We start from the raw sequence: 21510 nt of genomic DNA on the forward strand, positions 1-21510 counted from the left end.
TTCTTTCAATCAGAATGACAAAAAAGTGTGCATGTGAACATGGCTAATGACTCACTGTAGAGACGAGACAAAAAAAAAGATAGTGAAATTTCCCCATAGTGAAATTAATACAGTTTTACTTATACAAGGCATAGAAGTGCATACTGCATCAATTAGGACACAACTCATACAGCAATATGCTTCTGATGTGTATGATAAACCAATTTAACTCTTGTTCATATACAAGCTTTTATTCATATATAAACAATCTACATACATAGATCTCATCAAAAACTGCAAACAGAAGTTCAACAGTGCTTGCTTGACACAAGAACAAATGAGGTTTAGGAATTTGTTTTATATAAATGTGATTAAATATCAGTTATGCACGAAGCAGCAACCATTTTCCAGAGGTGCTGCTTCTACAGGATGGGACTTCATGTGGTATTCAGCAGGACCTGGTGTTTGATGACAGCGGAAGTTGTTTTTCTCCAGGTTGATACACTTGTGCGAAGCATCGCAATCTCTTGCAGGTAAATCCATTAAAGTTCTTAGGAGCTCTGACATGCTGCATCAATTATTAATGACGGTACCATTAAAAACAAACTCTCTCCGTCTCTGTGGACATCATGACAGTGCGTTCAGTTGGAGGCATTTTCTGGGACTCCAAACAAATGGTGAGCAATATACAGTACAAGCATGTACACATGTGCTTTGGGTTTGTACAGTGGTGGTTCTAGACCACGGTAACTAGGGGGGCCAGGCAGGGGCCACTTGTGCTTTTAGGGGGCACACGTTAACATTTATCTTAACCAGTAGTTAAATAGGTAGTTTACCTAAAAATATAAATTATATCACCATTTACTCACCCCCATGTCATTCCAAATGACTATGTTGAACACAATATTAACTTATTTATTTTATTAAAATGTTGTATAAGATCAGTGTGGCATTTGCACTCATGCTATTCTGGGTAAAAAAACAGAACTCGTGTGATATTGCACTCGTTACTCATGTTATAGCCTATTGCTTATACTGTAGTCTATATTATGATGTAAATGTGAGGGCGTTTTCACACTGGCAGTTTAGTTTGAATAATTGGTAATGTGAAAGTTGTCATGCGGACCCGGGTGAGCTGAGCTCAGGGGAACTGAATTCGAGACTGCCTGAAGGAGGTGGTCTGAGTTTGGTTGCGCAAATTGCGCTCAAGCTGTGCCGCGATTCATGTGAATGTGAAAGCAACAAGGACTCGGGTGCGCAAGAAAAGTAACTTGCGCATGCATTTTATCAGATGGCGATGTATTTATCATCCCTTACATGTGTTTTATTGAACTAGTGTTGATGATTTACCTTGGATACGAGCAAGAGGGAGTCTGCGGTGTATTCGTGGTGTAGAACGCGCTCTGACGCGGACCACAAACCCAGTGTAAAAACGCTCTGAGACTAAAACTCAAAGGGCATTTTTGCTGCATATCTCGAATTTTATGGACATTCTAACTAAGAAGCACTGAAATGGTTTGCTTAGCGACCATTCTAACTAATACAGGTTTTGGGAACAACACAAGGGTGAGTTACATTAGGTGTTTTTATTTTCTTTTTGGGGGAACTAACCCTTTAACTAATTTTCCGGATTATAGAAAGTCTTTTTATTTGGCCATGTACTATATCACTCTGCAGTCTCTACATGTGAAGTAAAATAATTTCAAGTTCATTTATTTATTTGAAACGTAATGTATCTGTAATATGATCATGCATGCTCAATTTATAAAAGTAAAACTAAACCATTTATTTTACATGTTTTGTAGCCTCCTGCTCTCTGTTAGCGGACTCTTCAAAGTTAGCATAGGCATAAAAACAAACATCTAATACTCTATAAGTAACACTGGACAATTGGATACAATAATATTATTTCTCACTATATGTGAACAAGACTGAAATTATATTATTTTCTGTATCTTTTCTCGGGTATGCCCATCTCTGTGGTGAAACTTCTCGGTCATAGTCGCACATGAACGGTTCTTTCATTGCGTTGGTCATAATTTATCTTTGGCTGCATCTTCCTAATTCGGAATATGATCAAAGTGTGGACGTGTTCGGAGAAATTAGCCATTGAAAAAATATATTTTAAATTACCAGTATGTTTAAATGAACGGAATGACTGAATGGAATTCAAAGTCGTCAAGTCAGTAAAATTAATCTACAGTATCACTGCTGCATATGTTACACACAACACAACATGTATAAAGAGAGCTTATTTTATCTATAATCAAGTGCGTAACAACCATTATAGCCCGCGTTTTACAACTATTTGAGCAAATGCAGACTGAGTGACGAATCATTCATAAACAGACTACTTGGACGCCACAGTGCGCAGCCTCCTCATTGATTCTCTGCATTGGTTATTGGTTATGACACAATAAAGTACTCTTTTCATCACATACCGCCATAGCAAAAACTGCACATTGCAACCAGTTTCAGAAAATTGTTTGGTGCGATATGATTCTAAATTTAGGGGGGCCAGGGGGGGGGCTTGCTGCAAGCTTGTTGACACAGGGGCACTGGCCCCCCCCTGGCCTCCCCCTAGAACCGCCACTGGGTTTGTATCTGCTAATTTGAACAGCATAGAATGAGCTACTGTGGAGAAGCATCTCAGGTAGAGTGAGACAGTATGTGCTTCGCTGTCTCCTGTCATCTGATGACCTTATCCATCAATGTCTGTCCTGATGTGAACACACATGGCAGGACCAGCTCCTCACAGTTGGACATACTGTGCTGAGCTGGATATGTATGTGGTTGTCAGGGTGGCATGTTAGAGTCACTGCCTAATGCAAGAAATCGTAGGATGTGTTCAGAATGGCATATACTAAAAACTACTTTTGACCAGGAGAAACATTTTGAAACATTCAGGGTTTTCAGTCCACAAGTCATTAAATCCATGGTGAATGTTTATATAGTAACACCCCATGGTATTGTGGAAGAAATAGTCAAATGTTTTTTCTTTTTTTTTTTACATTATTCATCTCAGGGTTCGTACAACCTTTTGAGAGTGAAATTCAAGCACTTTTCAAGTGTTTCACACTTTTCCCAGCAGTTCAAAGCTCTAAATATTATCCAATTTGAATATTATTTTTAGTGTGATGATTTGTAAAACTAAAAAAGTTTAAAAAGGTGCTAGACACTTTATGGCACTTATTTGACTGAGACATTTCCACTCCTTAATATATGGAAAAAAGTAGGAAGTCACAAAACAACTTTTCTTCAAATTGTGACTGGATTACACAGAAAACAAAGTAAGGAGTGTTCCTTTTAGTTCCGTATGATACTATAGAAGAACAATAGTACATTTAATAAGAGTGGAATATTAATTTTCCTTATAAAAATTAGTTTTTTGCACATTACGGTTGTTAATAAAAGTTAATTTTTTCTGCATAACAATTCAAGCTCAGCGCTTCACTGTTAAATATCCAACAAACAAACAAACATATACACTCTAAAAAAAAAAAAAGGCTCGTAATCATAGGGGAACCTTTTTTAGTGCTATATAGCACCAATTTTGGTGCTTCAGTGGTTCTTCAGCGGTTCTTCAGAGGTGCTATATAGCACCTTAGTCAAAGAACCGGTGAAGAACCTCTGAAGAACCTCTGAAGAACCGCTGAAGAACCGCTGAAGAACCTCTGAAGAACCGCTGAAGAACCACTGAAGCACCAAAATTGGTGCTATATAGCACTAAAAAAGGTTCCCCTATGATTACAAGCCAAGGACCATTTTTGGTGCATAGAACCTTTTTTTTAGAGTGTACTATTATTAGTAACTGCACGTATTAACAAAACAATAGTAATTTTATGATTAAATTAACCTTATCAGGGCTCCAGACTAACTTTTTTCACTAGGAGCACAGTGGCCCCCAACTGAAAATTTTAGGGGCACAACCAGAAATTTTAGTGGCGCACACCGTAAATCAACATGCTAATCAAATCTACTCATTTCCACTGTATTACTAATAGGGATGGTATCGTTAAGGTTTTAATGGTATTACTACTCTTACCCATACTGCTTATCGATCCGGTACTTTAACAGTATTCTTACTGGTTCTTTTTATTATACTTTTTTTTTTTTTTTATAAAAAAAAAAAAAACAACATAATTAAGAACATAATTAACATGGCTTTATAATCTGAAAAGTAAAATATATATAGCAAAAGAAACCGCAAAGTTTGAACAAAAATATAAAACATCTATGTGTAAATGGACCAGTGTGCAGGCATTCGGAAGGTCTGCTAACATCAATATTACAGTAAAGAACAAACCTACAAAGAAATCTTATAAAGTAATGAAATGTAAATTAACACTGCATAGTTTTCACTGTATAAATTGATAGATTAATGCTTATAAAAGCTAAAGTTATTAATTCAAGAGATGTGAATATTTTCTATTTGTCTTTTGTTCGATTCGAATCAATGGCTCAATCGTCAGGTTTATTAGACGCTGCCCCTTTAAGACCGATCGAATGTAGAACTAATAATATCATATTCTCCTATTTCTCCAAACTATTTACGCCCATTTAAGATATAAACTGTTAAAAATAACTTCTCTCCAATCCGGTCAATTTGACACCGGCTATTTGTTGTTTTGATGGTTTAGACCAGGGGTGTCCAATCCTGATCCTGGAGGGCCACTGTCCTGCAAAGTTTAGCTCCAACCCCAATTAAACACACCTGAACCAGCTAATCAAGGTCTTATTAGGCATACTAGAAACTTCTAGACAGGTGTTGAGGCAAGTAAGAGCTAAACTCTGCAGGACAGTGGCCCTCCAGGACCGAGTTTGGACACCCCTGGTTTAGACCATAGACCGTAAAAAAATAGACGCGCACACGAAGCCGGTCCATTTCGTAGCACACACACATAAGCCGCCTTTTGAAGTTGGAAACAGCGTCTCTTGCGCGGATTATTGTGCATTTAATAGCTCTTTATTATCAAACACATCCCGCAGTTTAGCAACGGTAGAGACTGCAGTTTACAACAATCACTGATTCTGACGATTAGTTTAGGTTTAGGGAGAAATGACAGCTCAGCTGTGAAAGGAAGGATGAGCTCGACGGAACACGGCTATAGGAATAGTTTTACCTCATATCTTCTTTTTATAATTCTTGGAAGCCAAAATCGAAAATAAAATTAGATTAATATCACAGCACATCCCTAAAGTTTAAGCAGACTAAACTTCTGTGTAGTTCTCTTGGCCATCGTCACTCATTAAAGCTGACTGTGGTGTTGTGTTCGCTGTAGCTCCACGTGAGAGCTCGCTCGCTTTCTCTCTCTCTCTCTCTCTCTCTCTCTCTCTCTCTCTCTCTCTCTCTCTTCTGGATTGCGAATGGCAAAAATGCATCACGGACAAATTATTTAATATTATCTCATATAGAAACGGCTGGCAAAGATAGAATTTGCCAGACATAACGTCTATCAATTATAATTAGTAAGTGTATTTTCTTAATTTCTCCCGTACGGACAGCAGGCAAATTTACTGGGGCGCACATGTGCGACTGGACGTAAAATTCAGTCGCACACTCTCAAATTTTAGTCGCAAAATGCGACCATTTAGTCGCACTCTGGAGCCCTGCCTTATGATAAATTTTCCTCCAGCACCACCATCTGTAGAACTTCGTAGGTCTGGTGCCACTGCTCTCAAATGTTAGTCTGGAGCCATGTTAAGGTTAGTGTTGTGCAACTTTCTGTTTTTGACCGCCACTTGTCACAGAAAAGAAAGGAAGTCAAAATGGTATTTGCATGTTTTCATTTTTGTATTTGCTAAGTATATCAAACAATACCAAATACAAGAGTTAAGACCTATTTACACCAAGAACGTTTAATAAACTAGGGTCCATCCACTGTTATGGTTGTGGCTTTCCCAGTTCTTACAGAACTAGAACAAGAGAGCTGGTTTCAGATTCTTCCTCTGCTATTCACAATCTCGAAGCAAAAAGATCCACCAATTCGTAGTTTTATGCAACAGCAGCTGCTATATACATGTGACCAAAAGCAAAACATTTATTGGTTGGAGAGTTTTATTCGCACTGTAATGGAGATAACATAAGTAAACTTTCAGATAAAAAAAATAATAATAATCTGTATCGTTAACATGCAAATTGTTGTGTCGGTCTGAACAGACATTACCAGCAATTCATTCAAATTAAAATCTTTAATAACACCAAATATTCATCTTGGTGTAAACTAAGGTTGTGCCGTATACCCGTACTGGGAAAATATCTGTATACATTTTATTTAAAATGGCACGGTATCATGATTTTGCTCATTTCGGTACTGGATACGCTGATGTTCCGAAGTTCATCGCAAGGTGGCAGTGTGCTACCCAAACTGAGGCGAAACCAGCAAAAGTGACAACAGAGGAACAAAATGAATAAAGCAGGTGAATCTCACTCAACACACCCAGAACAAATCAATAAAGGAGGGCAGAAAAAGTGAATTTGGGAATTTCTTTGCTTATAACACTGATGAAAAGGGGCGAACCAACTGACTTTACCACACAAGTCTCGGGAGGAAACAAACCATACCAAGCATCTATTGCTTAACCATCCCGACATATACAAGGTATTAAGAGATCAACAGGTGAGTGCAGTGCATCATTCTAACAATCTAATTTAGACCTTTATTTACTTTTAACACTGATCAAAACACATACATAAGATCGCATCGTTTTAAATGACACGAAAGCTCCTGCAGGCCATGCATTTGACACGTTAGAACCAATTATGTTTAGATCTCACAATATTTGCACTTGAGTTTAGGTAGGTCTAACAGTAGTATTAAGGTACAGAAATTGAATAGAAGTATTCAAATGTAAAATAACACTGGACAGTCTACGCTGTATAAATTCAACATAAAATCTTGCAATTAAACTTACAAAACATTATTTAGTGCCAAAAAAGTTTAGACAAAAGCAGGTATATTAGCTGTCACAGATCCGATCTACTGTTACACATGTGTTTTCCTTCTCATCCGTTCTCTCTTTACGTACACTTAAGACAAAATTGACCATTTATGTGAATACTCACGCAGACGGATATTGACAATTTTGTGTGTATTTGACCATTTAAACGCAATAAGTTGTGAAAGAACTCACTCTGTAACACGCAAGCTCTTTGAGAGGTGGCTTTATGTGTGCGCATTATGGGAAGAAGCGCAAAGAAAACGGTCTCTCAAAGAGCGCGCAAGTACTGAATGATATAAAAATCGCTTGCATATTTATACAAGACTTAAAAAGATGTGGGCAATTGAGGTTTCTGTCAGCGGTCCCGAAACGCAAGTGATAGTATTGTGTCGCAGTGCGCACTTTGCTTATAGTGCAGACGTGATGTCATTTAAAGCCAAAAGAAATTTGCTATATAAAGGGGGGAGGCGCAGTACTGCTGATTCCATCACGCTGTGTGTGAAATTACTTAGTTTTCAATTTGATGCAATAATCTGTGTTGATTAGTTTACTAATAAATGTTTGCAATAATTTCCTGCATTATAAACGCGCAACCTTCGGGAATGAGAAAATTTGTAAAATTATGCGCAATACCTGTGCCGAAATTCAGACCCTGTATGCCGGTATCGATTTAATACTATGCTATTAGATTGTGGTACTGTACCGAAGCCAAAATTGTGCTATCGAGCCAACAGGCCTCCATGCACCATCACAAATCATTCAAAGAATCAGTGATTACATGGATTACAACGGATAACTTGGAATTCACCCAAAATTAAAGTTACTTCAGCTGTCTTGTGGAATATATGGAAACATTAGTCCTAAATTTGGCGATTCCTTTTCTTTATTTTTTAAATGATAAATATCTTGTAGAGTCTGTAACGTGTGTGCCTATAGGAATCTCAAAGTGGGCTAGGCATGGGTGATTGCTGGAATGGGCAAAGCTAGCCATCCTGTGGAGGTGGTCCTGTTGCGAATGTCGTTTCATGTTTAACTGTGGGTAAGTGTGTGGTTATTTCCAGTGATTACAACCTACGACTATATTTACTGCTTTATTTGAGAACAGAATTACACCAGTCAAGGTCTGGAAGCATTTAAATGTCAAATAGTTACAAGTCTTTTACGGAATAAACTGCATAGTTTATGTACAGGAGCAATCCGGAAAGAGCACCATTAATTCTAGATGAAATACAATGCCGCCTCTAGCCCCATCTCTATCTGACATGCCTCCCACTGTAGCGGTATTATGTTTTCTTTATGAGATATGCTGCAGAATGGTAAAGCTGTTGAATAGTGTATTAACCTATTTGTCAGTGCCTGAGCTTGCAGTTATGTCACATCTTAAAAATGCACACACAAAGCACAACCCCCAACACATTCTACACATTTTCCTTACGAACGATTCGATCAAACTTTTCCAGTCTGTAAAAAATGCAAGTTCCTAAAATAACCCCTCTTCAGGCACAGGAGCATTCTGCTTATTCAAATTTCAGTCAACAAGCTGGCATCCAACCCAGACTGTCTGAGCGCTCTCTCTCTTTCAGATTACTTATTGATTTGAGCAGCTTCTGAGGAGCACAAACATAATGGAGGCCGCTCACATCAAAGCACCTGCTTGTTTGCCTATGTGAATGCCTGTTCTGTGCGATTCTCCTGTTACAAAACCACATTAACAAGTAAAATATCTTCTTTTCAGATATATATCGAATTGTGCATGCTAATTAAACTGTATACATGTTTGAATTCTGAACATAAATGGAGAACAGTAAGTGCGGTTCTCTCTCTCAAGCATGCCATGTCGTTCCTGAGCTAAAGAGATTGGTGTGATGTTCTCAACACATTAAATCATCTCAAATCACCTCACATCTACTGACAATGAAGGAACATCTTGTTTAGTAAAAAGAGAACCTTAAGATTATTGATGACAACCTACCCTATAGTCTCAGCTTTAGAAAGTATCAATGGACAGTAGGAGTGGGAATCTCTAAGCACCTCACGATTCAATTACGATTCAGAGGGATGCGATGTGATTATAAAACGATTATCCATGCATCTTTCTTTCTTTCTATACAGATTTTCTTTTTTCTCACTTGGTACTTTTAAAGCAAAGTATTTGTTATCACCCGTAATGAATTTACTTCCAATATATTGTGGTTTTACAAGTCAACAGGAAGGTTACATTTGCCAGAATATGTCCCAACAAAAAACCAACAGGAAGTATACAACAGTGTATTAATTTACAACAAGTATGCTGCTACAGACAGACTTCAGCATTTTCTGAATCACTAACATTAAAAAGTAATAACCAGTCACTAACAAAGTAATAACCTGATGTTATGTGCAATATAATCCTTCAGACAATAAAATTTACATTTTGCTGTACCAAAAAAATCACAGCTTTAATACAAAAATATAGAATTCTGTACCAGCAGCTCTCATTCAAAAGTAGTGCTTGTGCACTTCAGCATATCTGAATAACTAATACAGGGTTTTTCCTACATTGAAATTTTTTCGGCGGCCACCAAAACAAATTTTTGTCCCGCCAAAGCCTTATTTGATGGGTTATTGTGATTTATGAGTGATGTAGATGACTGCTGCGCTTGTGATACGGCGCATGTTAACTGAGACCGAGAGAACGAGCAGAGAGTCTCCCCTGCTCGGTCTTCAAAGACAGTGCTCGTCTTAGCTTTCTAAGGTTTCAAATATTAGGTTAATCAAAATCAAAAGGTCAGAAGACACAAGCTATGTTGCACGTGGCGCATTCAGACATTTTTTTCCTTGAATTACCGCTGGGTGGGAATTGCGCTCAAAAAAGTTGACTCTTCTCTGACCAGCTGACATAAAGCATACTTTCAATAAACGGGAAACAAATCCTATCTAGTTATGAAGTGTATTCTGTGTGTTGACAAATCTTTTGCCATGTTCTAACAGACGGCATTCGTACATAACGCGTCTGCTAATGTCCGATTCGCGACCTAATGACTCCTTTGAACCAAATAATTTTAACGACTGGTTAGAAAAACTGATCTGTCCAACACTGAACTAACGAATCAGTTTATTAATTTACTCAGAACACAGCTGAAATGAGAACACGTGTGCTTACCCAATTTAGCAAGAGTGGATAATTTTTAATTATCCACAGTCTTTCAGCTCATTTATGTTGACAATGTATAGTAAAATAAATAGCCTAAAATCATTTTAGACTGGAGTGAGGTGAAACCAGAACAAAGTTGTTGTTAGCTAGCTGATCATTTTATGAAATTGTATATGGCAGAAAATTAGGCTATTTGTTCATTTTTTTAATACTACTTTTTAATATTTATATGATTATATACCAAAATTATCTATAAATAGTGTAAAAAAAAAAAGGAAGAACAAAAACAAACATCAAGGTGTCAAAATAAGAAGCAAAAATTACAAACGGTTTCTTTGAATTAATTTTTAATAAATTTTTCAGAATTGCGCTTGCAGATCACGTGGGTAGGGTACTTTTTACGTGTGCGCGCGTGCATGTGTGTGTGGAGGACCATGTCAGTCAGCCACCACCGAAGACCATTTTTGACCCAGGAAAATAGTAACAAACAGCTGCTCTTATACACAAATAAATAATAGAGTCTAAGACTTGCGGCTTAAAACTAAATCCTGAGCACAGACAAATTTTTGCTATATACCACAATCGAAAACAGCTTTAATGAAATGAACATCGGAACATTAACATCTTCAGAGAATACGGACGCAAATCCTTGACCATCAAATTTGCGATAGAGTTTGTGGTCCTCTGGTTGGCAGCGACTACCGGTACAACAGAGCGTTGGAAACATGTAATATGCTTTCTCATGTTTGTCGTTTTTTTTTTAATATTTTAGTTTAGTTTGACACAACTTGCATATAGTGTGGCTCTTGTCCATGTCATTTTCCCCTTCAGCTTCATAGAAGTGCTTCCATACGCTAGTTTTTATTACAGAGGGTGACGGTCGGATTTCTCACTCAGCCATCATGCGTCTCGGTTATGTACACACCACAGCCGGTCCGAGCGCTGCACTTCCCACGCTTCAGAGTTGCGCCTTTTGCGTTCTGTCAACATTACATTATTAACATTTAGAAAATCGATTTTGACAATTTGTGAATCAATTCAGAATCATCCACGTCCGCATCGCGATGCATCCAAGAATCAAATTTTTCCCCCACCCCTAATGGACAGCTTAGGGACTGTATGCATATTGCATGCAGAAATGGCAGGATGTGGCCAGCTCCAATTTAATTGGCCGATTGTTATGCAACTTCCGTAAATCAGTGTGCAAGGTCTGTTAGGAAGGAGTGTTTACCAAATACTAAAGAAGCAAAAACACTGTATTAGCCAAAGTATGCAAGGTGCATGTCATATATCCCTAAGATATTTGAGATGCACTTAGTATCAAGTAAACATGATATTCTCTATAGTCAGGACTGTTTACAGAAATGCCTGTGATATAATTGCTCCTCATTACTTTTAGATGGATGAAAATTCTTACCACAAAGTTGCAAGACATTAAACAAATTGCTTAAGTGTATTCGGTGCAAGCTTTCACAGAGATTGCTGTCTCAGTACTTGAATGCATCAACAACAATTCAATCCATCATCGATTTCACATTTACCTGCCTCTAAATGTCACAAGGCTGGAAAATCTGTCTGGTTATGTTGACTTTTCTTCTGTGAGTAGGTTATTATTTGTTACAATATTGTGGTAAACTGTCAAATGTTTTACACAGCAAGAGTATAATGTACAGATGGTTTTCTTTGCGAAACACCTTAATTTTAATTGAATGGCAATACGAGGTGAGTGAGACACTAAACCTCTCAAAAGAAACAGCAAAAATTAATTATAATTATTAAAATTATAGCTATATGTATACTTGGGCACTGTGTTGAGGTCTACAGAAAGGGATGAACAATGGCTTAAGGAAAATATAAGATGTTGCTGGACTGCTGCTCTGATGCATTTTGGAAACAATCCATGATAGATCTAGGCTGGAGCTTAAATGAAAGTAAGAGCAGTACAGAAATATCAGCATTTTTACCACAGGGAGAACACTAATTGTTGACTTGGATATTCTCCATCTCAAATGTTGGATATTAAAGGAATGGCATACAGAAAATACCTTTAAATCGCCAGACAGATATTAGTGAATTAGTTGTGCTAAAGTATCACACCTGCATCTTTGAAAGCAACCTAAAAAGTTTGCTTTTCTGAAACCAATTTTAATTAGTTGATGGGTTTTGAATATTGTTGGGGACAATAGTTCTCAACCTTTTTACTTCAAAGTCTCCCCAATGTCCTAACCTCTGAGGTGTTTTCTGCCCATCAATCATTGTGTAGGCCATCCTATAGAGAGACGGAAGCTGAGAAATGTAGTAGCTGAATCAGTTAAGCGGTATATTCAGCTTCATAAGCAGTTGTCTCTTAGCTTGCCACTATTTTGCTAATGTTGCTTTTGATAAATTTGACAACAACAAGATGATTTGCTGCTCTCCTGCTGCACTTCCGATTACAACTGTCTCAAGGAAGGTACCTTTAAAGGAGGGAGTTTTGGAAAAAACAAGGCGTATCTTTTTAAGCAGCTACGTCTGGGGAAATTTCACAACAATTAATGCTAACTGCTTCAATTCCTAAACAATGAACAATCTAGTCAGCATTACATTACAACAGTAAAGTGCTCGTCGCAAACTCTCACGCAGCGGGACGTAATTGCAGGAGCGAATGAGTCACAATTGTGACAGCCAACGTAACCTCCACCTGGCCTTCAGCTCTGAGGGTTGCTGACAGAGATGGACATCTCTCATCTTTCTTCTCCCTTCTCCCTTATGTAGCTGGCAAAGACCTCAGATCACCGCTCACTCACATTCTGGCTGGGGGCAGCAAGGCTAAGATCCACAATGTCAGCATTTGACAACGGTGCACGGCGTACCGCTGAACAAATGTGCCTGAAAGCGGTGCGGTTCCACACTCCCCAAGACATTGAAACATTCATTATGGGCAGAGAGCAAATTGAAAGGGCAGATTTCGTCAGCCCGAGATGACACACTTACTCAGCTCACCAGTCTAATAGAGACACAACCCCTGAAACGTTCCAGAATCTTACGTCGCAGTGCACGCAGGGTCATACACACACACACACAAATCGAACTGTGGCATTCGGCAAATAAGAGCCACTTAATGAGAGAGCCCTGGGGCACTGAGATGCCATGACTCCCCAAGACAGATCTGAAGATCTGGTCTCATCTTTCCTAGCAATGTCGAGGGGACAAACAGCTAAAAATATCCTTCCTGCTTCCATTTATAGAACGCACAAAGCAAAGCCACAGATCCATTTCTTTCATAAATCACAAATCTTCCCTTACAATTCTTTTGTCTTTCCACAAAGCTGCCCCAAGCGATAAAGATTTCCAGTCAGGGCAGCTTAATTTACTGCTGGAACAATTCATTTCAATAAGTTGGCAAGACCGGGCTCCATTCCATTGACATTCTCATGCATATATTACATTTCGTTGAAGATTTATGTCTTTTTCAGCATTGTCTTGTCAATACCCAAATTGAGGGTAAAGGGATAAATCATACAATAAATCAAAGACATTGAAATTTCATTATTTGGAATAAATTTATTTAGTAACACTGTGTCCTAACCAGACAGGATATGGCATCTTTTACGTTAATCAGAGTTTCTTCCTAACCAGCCGCAACAGTAATACGCAATGACCAACAGGAGATTCCATTTGAAAACGGCTTCTATTTATGCAACATTGTGGCTAAAAACAACATATAAAAAAATAAAAATAATGACAATTATAATCTCAGGTACTGATTATGTACTTTATTTAATGTTAAAAGAACTTAAAGGTGCACTCTGTAAATTTTAGCGGCATCTAGCAGTGAGGTTGCGAATTGCAAACGTCCACTGCTCACCCCTCCCTTTCGAAGCACATAGAGAAGCTACGGTGGCCGACACAGGACAAAGATTTCATCATCTGAGAGAGCATAGAGTTGCTAGTGCTCTGTAGAGATGTAGATAGAAATGTCTCATTCTAATGTAATAAAACATAACTGTTCATTATGTAAGCTTTATACACCACTGAAAACTAGGGATGCACCGAAATAAATTCTTGGCTGAAACCGAAAAAAAGGAAACCAAGGCCGAAAACCGAAACACCGAAAGAAATTATGCCAATTATTAGTACCATTGCATTTATGGCTATGACCAGTGATGGGAATAACGGCGTTATAGATAAACGGCATTACTAACGGAATTATTTTTTTCAGTAACGAGTAATCAATCGAATTACTGTTTCTCCCGTTACAACGCCGTTAGCGTTACTGAGAATAAAAATGCGGCGTTACTATAATTGAGCTCACTGAAGCGGTTTTCATCCGAACAGGCTCTCTGTCAGTCGGACCTGCAACGTGTGTGCGCGCGCGCACCAGCCATGCGTGTTGGGGGTGGGTGGGGTGGTACAAATAACTGATGATTGGTGGGTGGGAGATAAGGTTGATAGGTTGAGTTTACCGTCTATGGTTCTCACACACACACACACACAGTCAGCGATGGCAAGTCCAACGACTTCAAAGTATAGCTTTCGCAAACTGGTAGTATAAGCGCTACTTTTCCCTCGTTGAAGTGAAAGGTAAGAATGTTTATGTAACGTGCAACTTATGACCAGGAAGAAAGAGTCTCTCCACGTCGGTGGCAAGTAATTTTAATCTAATGAAGCCTCACATCAAATACCGCCACAAAACTAGTGGCTAAAAACCCAGGTGATAACGTGAGCTCCACTACCAAAGGAGTAGTAAAGTACTGATAATATTTACACAATATTTACACTATAGTAGGCCTACTGATAATATTTACAATAATGTACTGAATTTGATAGGTGTCTCTCACATTGTCCCACAACAACATTAGTGTACATTAATGTACAATGTTCTATAATAATAATTTATTCTATTTAGTGTCCAATTCATTCATTTAACATATTTAATATTGGGGGCATCCAAGTTATTTGGCATATTTGAACAAAAAAACAAAAAACAAAAAAAAAAAATTACTTTCCCTGGTAATTAGTTACTTTTATACTGATGTAACTCAGTTACTATTTGTAAGAAGTAACTAGTAACTATAACTGATTACTTTTTTAAAGTAACGTGCCCAACACTGGCTATGACTGTGTACTAACTTTACTAAAATCAAGGCATTGCAATAGCATAAATTAATATTAAAGTTTCAAAGAATAAATAAATTACAAATTACGCCAATATTTATTTAGCACATTGCAACAATGCACAGTATAAAATAAAATTCAAACTAAAATGTTTAACTTGACCCCACTCATGTGTACATTAAATAATAATGTACAGGCCTACAGAAAGGTTTTAAAATTAAATGTTCTCTCATAAAAACAAAGTGCATTTAGGTCTAGTGCATTTAAATTTTTTCTCTGAAGGACTACTACAAGAAAGTGCAACTGCTTAAATATACAACTATTTTCTCTGTAGGCCTTCAACATAATAGCGTATCAAAACAAAGACTGCCATAGCCCATATGTTAACAATAGAATAGGGGTGTAACGGTACACAAAACTGACAATTTGGTACAGCATTTTTATTGGTTTACGGGGGGAAAAAAGTATCTGTCCTTAAATTAATTAAATTATAACTATATAGTTTACAGCAATATCTTCAATAAACTTTTAGGGAGCCCTTACTTGCACATTATTATTAAAGGTTAACAACAGAGCCCAAACTATTAGCCTAAATTCAGTTGCTATTTATTTTTAGGTCTAATAATCAACACTCAAATAACATAGCAAACATGTAAACTTCACATAAGGCAGTTTTTGCAATAACTTCTAAATCTAATATTGAAATAGTTTTTTATCCAATTCGTTGTTGAAATATAATCATTTATACACAGTGTCTGTCATTTTCATGACAGGTTTATTTAAACATACATGAAATATTCAAGATATCATTAACAGGTTAAGTAGAATATAATGGCTAAAATAATTAATATAACAGCTGATATAGAGCATATATTTAGTGAAAGATTTGATTTACTCTAGTGAATAAAATTCTGTGGAAACTGAATGACTGCCTGAGGTAAATGTGATGCTAAAGTTACATGACATTGTTTAGTGTACAAGCAGTTATATTGATGCCTTTTCGCCGTTGAAACACTGATTTAGCGATTACACCACATATATACACATGACAGTAAGTTGTATCCTCAACACACCTTAGATGTTCATTCATGTTTATTCTCAAGGAAGAGATGATCGATCGCGCTCACAGATGATCGTGTTCACGCGCACGCGCGTCCACTTGAACTGTGATGTGATCAGTGATGCCACATTTAAGAGCATCAAAACGGCATTTATCGTTTGAATTTCGTGATACATGTTGATCGATGTTGGTGTGGGAACTCGGATTGAAGTGTGTTCCGCGCTTAAAACATGCCCACTGTTAAAGATTGCATTCGGAAACCGTTCGGTTTCACAGTGAAGTCTGGTCCTCTTCTCACCGAGAACATGAGCTCTCGCTGTCAGTGCTTGTGCATGGAGCAGACGTGGGTGTTTCTCAGATATACTGAAATACGTCCACACCGCAGACATGTTACTTCAGACAAGCACGTGCAGGTCGCGGTTTCTGTTTGCGTCATCACAACATTTCGGCCGTATCGTTTTGGTGATAAGTCTTTCGGCCGAAAACCGAAAATGCACTTTTGGGCCATTTTCGGACGAAAAATTTTGGTGGCCGAATATTCGGTGCATCCCTACTGAAAACATAGCATATGTATATTATATTGGATTTCTGTCAATAGATCCTCCAAAATATTACACAGTGCACCTTTAATGTGAGTTTGAATATTTAGTATGAACTTTATAGCCATACTGGTAGCGACAAATGGATAATAGATCTTGAAAAATTTAAGGAAACAAGAACATTTGAACTGTGAACTCAAGTGTATTCTATTACAAAGATTATATTAATAATAGTTAAAATGGTGTAATATTTATGATTAGCCCACCCACAGACATGACTGACTGATTTTTTTATTGATTTTTTGGTATCACTTTAGAATGCCGTTCCTTCATTAATGAATAACTACACAGGAACAGGTGAATAACACAATATCAACATTCTAGTAACTACTATTAACTTTATTCATAATTACCATGAATAAAGTATAATAGAATTAATTCTAAAGTGAAGGCAATGGTAACCCACTATTAAATGACTCAAGAGTTACTACATCCTTCTAAAGGAATTACTAATTATGTGGATCAGTATTCTAAAGTGAAAAACATTACCCTGCAGTAATTACTGAAACCATTGTAAGCTTTTTGTAAGGTTTTGGATAGTAACACTTAAGTAACTAGAGGGTTATCATGATCTTCCAAAAACATCAAAAGTTTACAATGACTTATCGTACTATTCACTCTAGAATATTGATCCAAATAATTAGCAGTACCTTCTCAAGGATGTAGTAACACTTGAGTCATTACACGTGGGTTACCTTGATCTTCACTTTAGAATTAATTATACATTATGTATTATTCATGTTAATTATGAACCTGTATATAGTGGTTCTTAGTAGTCCTCTGAGAGGCATGTGATTGTGATTATGACTAAGATCGATCTGAAAAATATTACCTAGGTGCAGATAATGCACTCGCTTCATCGATCTCTCTCTCATAATACTCTACATAATACAATAAGCTTCAATGAAGTAACTCAGCGTTCCTTCATTGCTAGTTCTAGTGACATTTTAAAATTAGTAATGGAGGTATGAGCAGTGTCAAACAAAGATAACCCAGGAATCCGTTTGCCCGGGGTTTAGAATGACCCAGGGTTAACTACTTTAAGAGTGAAAAGCCCTATATTTTCTCAAATAAAGACCAGGAAATGCTAATTGTATACATAAAGTACAGTAAATATGACACAGCTGGCAACTGAACATAGCAGGAAAAATGGAATTTAAATTGTCATTCGTGCGTGTCCTGTGACAGCAGATCTGAAAAATTTTGTGAAATGCTGCAATTTGCAAATTCCTCCAACCTCATCTGTTACTATTCACGAACCCATGCGGGACGTGGGGATTTTTTTTATCTTCTAAAGTTTGATAAGCCCTGCCATGACAATGTCTTTTTTTCAGAATGAATTAAGAAAATCACTCAAATAGGGAACACCATTTTGGTGTTATATAATACCAGCATTTTCCCATTCAATTGCCCACGGACCCCCCTAGAGGGACTAAGGTCCACCCACCACAGTCTCACAAAATCATGTGGGAAACATTGCATACTATTAAGTGATGTATGCATTACCTGGTTTCGTGCAGTTCTTCTCCTCAGTCTCATTGTCTCCCGCTATGGCCATAAGCCTTCGGCCCAAGTGATCTCTGGGAGCAGTTAAACCCTCCTGTAGCACCAGCCCATGACCTGTGTATGAAGATGCATCTCATTACATAAAATATTCTGAATTAGCTGTAGATATAGAAACAGGGGCTTTAACATATTGTATAAAATATAAATGATAAAATAAAATGTTAGTATTTTATTATTCTAATATATTTCTGTTAAAGTGTTCACTTAAATAGTAAAATATGGTTTAAATATCATTGTTTAAGTTTAGTATGTCACCTTGCATTACATTTTATGTCAACTACCCAAATCATCATCAAGGAATGGTTAGCAACTTGGAGCCAATTAGCTTAATTACTTGCCGGTTATGCTTGGGGTTAGTGTGTGATACTGTGGCCTTGATCTGCTTGGCTTTCTGTTTTAATCAATGTTCCTACAGGATGTGCATTGTATCATGGTTAACAGCACCAGGGGGGCATTTATTTTGGGAAAATCAGGAAAAAAAACAACGGTGTGAAGATTCAGCCATGCATACAGTCCTAACAGCTTGAATTAGGATTTCATGTCTGTCTATGCTTCAGCAGTTTATTTCAGCACATCACTTTTTCATGAGGACATGCAGTGAAGTCCAAAAAAACAGGATAATCACATTCATCTGGTTATGAAACTATGCACAGCACACATTTAGTGGGACATATTTATCGGACAGTTGGCATTACAGCTGTTAAAAATCACTGAACACATTGTGTTTCTTCATATTATTAAAAGAAACAGCTCACCCAAAAATGAAATTTCTGACAAAAATATAATAAAAAAAATGTATGGTTACATTTTCTGTTTAACATGAAAGAAAATTATCCAGCAGAATGACTAAGCAGCTGTAGCCATAATTGGAGTTGGAAAGCCGTTCTATTTTTGAGGATTTTCACAACATTCACTTGCATAGACACTTTGTGAACGCCTGGATTCTCTCATATATGTGGTCTGATAACTTGTAGTGTTTAAGTTTATATGATAAACAGATTGAATTTAGGCTGTTATTTACATATAAACATTGATCAGTGAACATAAACAGAAGCTCAACCATGCTTGATTGACGTGCAAGCACAAGCCTCGATGGTTCTTGCGGAAGCTCAAATGTGCTGGGTAACAACACACGAGAAAGAACCTCATTGGTTCTCGCACGTCAAGCAAGCATGCTTGAGCATCCATTTACTATATCGGATGGGTGCATTGATTAATGTTTTTGTGTGAATAAAAGACTAAATTAAATATGTTAAAGGGTTAGTTCACCCAAAAAAATGAAAATTAGCCCATGATTTATTCACCCTCAAGTCATCCTAGGTGTATATGACATTCTTCTTTCAGATTTACACAGAGTTATATTAACTTTCCGTGCCGGTGTTTTTTAAAAAAGTTGTCAGGGTTTTTGATCATTTTCACAAAAATGTAATAGCCCAAATATTTTGTTGTATGAATATCTGAGCATATATCAAAAGAAATAGCAGACCCTCTGCTTTTAAACAAAACTGCTTTTTTATCAACACTTAAATAGGAGTAAGTTTAATTAAAAAAAAAAAAATCAAAAAAAAAAAAAAAAAATCAAGCTTTTGTCAAATACTACATCCCGATCAGATTCAGAACGATGATCAAACACAGATGGAGTAGATAGTCCATCAACACCCCTAATACTTGCACAGTCCTATAGCTCGTCCTGGGTCAACATTTCATTCAGTAACATTAGGCAGTTTTGATTTATATGTTTAATGTTGAGGATCACGTTATTTTACATAAGCATCTGCTTACATACGATTGCTTGTTTGTTTTTTTTGCTTCTGCTTCGCCTGTGTTTTGATCAGGAGATTCTGTACTCATTTAGAAGATGCATTATAGCGCCCCCTAGCATATAACAGTGAAAACACGGAAAATACCTAGCTTTTAGTGGTCAGCGGTACGCAAGTCGAGGTACACTAAGAGTTAGTTGGGTGATGACAATTTCAATTTTTGGGTGACCTAATAATTTAAACGCATACATTATCTTTTAAGGGCCACTGTTGATTGTATGAATACTCATTACCATAAACTAGGAGCAGCCAGATTGAGAAAAAAAAAAATTCCACATGCTGAAATCTACTGCAGCAAAACCTGTCAAAATATTCCAACTGCTCCCAAATCAAGAAAGGACTGACCCACTTACAGCTTATGAGAAGCAGAAAAAAAGTGCCAGTAAAGTTGTGTAACAAACTGTCACAGGAGGACAGGATAATGAGCTCAACAGCCATAAAGTTCATTAAGCAGCATTTTCAGCCAGCACAAGTTATCGATGGAGGTAAATGAGAAGGTGCAAAAGAACAGGAATGAGATTCGGGAAGAAGTAATCACAGCAGGAGTGCACAGCAGATGGACTCCTGAAAGGCTTATCAGATATGCCAGTATCCGTAGAGCCATTATTAAGCAGAAAGCACATATTCAGCATCCTCATCATTACAATATCATGTGCAGGTAATCCCTTAAGCTGCTCGTAATTTTTGTGTAATTCAACTAAACCACACCCACTAGCATTGCTCAGCCAAGCGGGAAATGCTGTACACTTTGTAGATAATGAGTGCAAGTAGAAAAGTGTGATACAAAATCCCCTGTAATGAGAAATAATTTGTGTCCGAGATGTGCTCCCATTACCTGTGCAGGAGGTTTCAATTAAAAAAAAATATATATATATATATACATTTTATACTATGGATGCTCTACATAAATCACATTCCATGACTCGATCTTTAGTCACTAACTGTAGCGGATCTTTTACAATTTTGATGACGTAAAAAGTCCCTGCCAATGTGCATGTAAACAGTTTACAGATGAGGCTTTTGCGCCACAAAACATTAGTAAACCATAGTAAATGGCACATCTTTATTTAGAGAAGGTGGTCTTGATTCATCCTCACGGAGTGACATGATATTACATGCTGTTTGGCTAAAGCTATAGGGACACGATCATGACAGTATTTTCCAACATTATTTGAAAGTTCAACCAATGGAAGTGGATCTGGGGTACGGTGGGTAGGGGCAGATGTGTCGAGACCAATTGGACAGTTTTACAGCAGGAGCCCGTTTTGATCAGATCACTCGCTCTGACATGTCTTGATTTACCATGCGCCGTAG

At 37.4% G+C, this 21510-nt stretch overlaps 1 protein-coding gene across 2 annotated transcripts in view; it reads right to left on the reverse strand.

The window, feature by feature from the left end:
* The window catches only part of slc24a4a (solute carrier family 24 member 4a), a 70900-nt gene that overhangs the window by 44005 nt on the left and 5385 nt on the right, over positions 1-21510 (reverse strand). For both annotated transcript variants that reach the window (XM_079832548.1, XM_079832549.1), the window contains exon 2: positions 18317-18430. In XM_079832548.1, the coding sequence (XP_079688674.1) occupies positions 18317-18430 (114 nt within the window). The remainder of the gene's footprint in view (positions 1-18316; positions 18431-21510) is intronic.

The sequence above is a fragment of the Gobio gobio genome (assembly GCF_949357685.1).
Source record: "Gobio gobio genome assembly, chromosome: 13".
NCBI lineage: Eukaryota > Metazoa > Chordata > Actinopteri > Cypriniformes > Gobionidae > Gobio > Gobio gobio.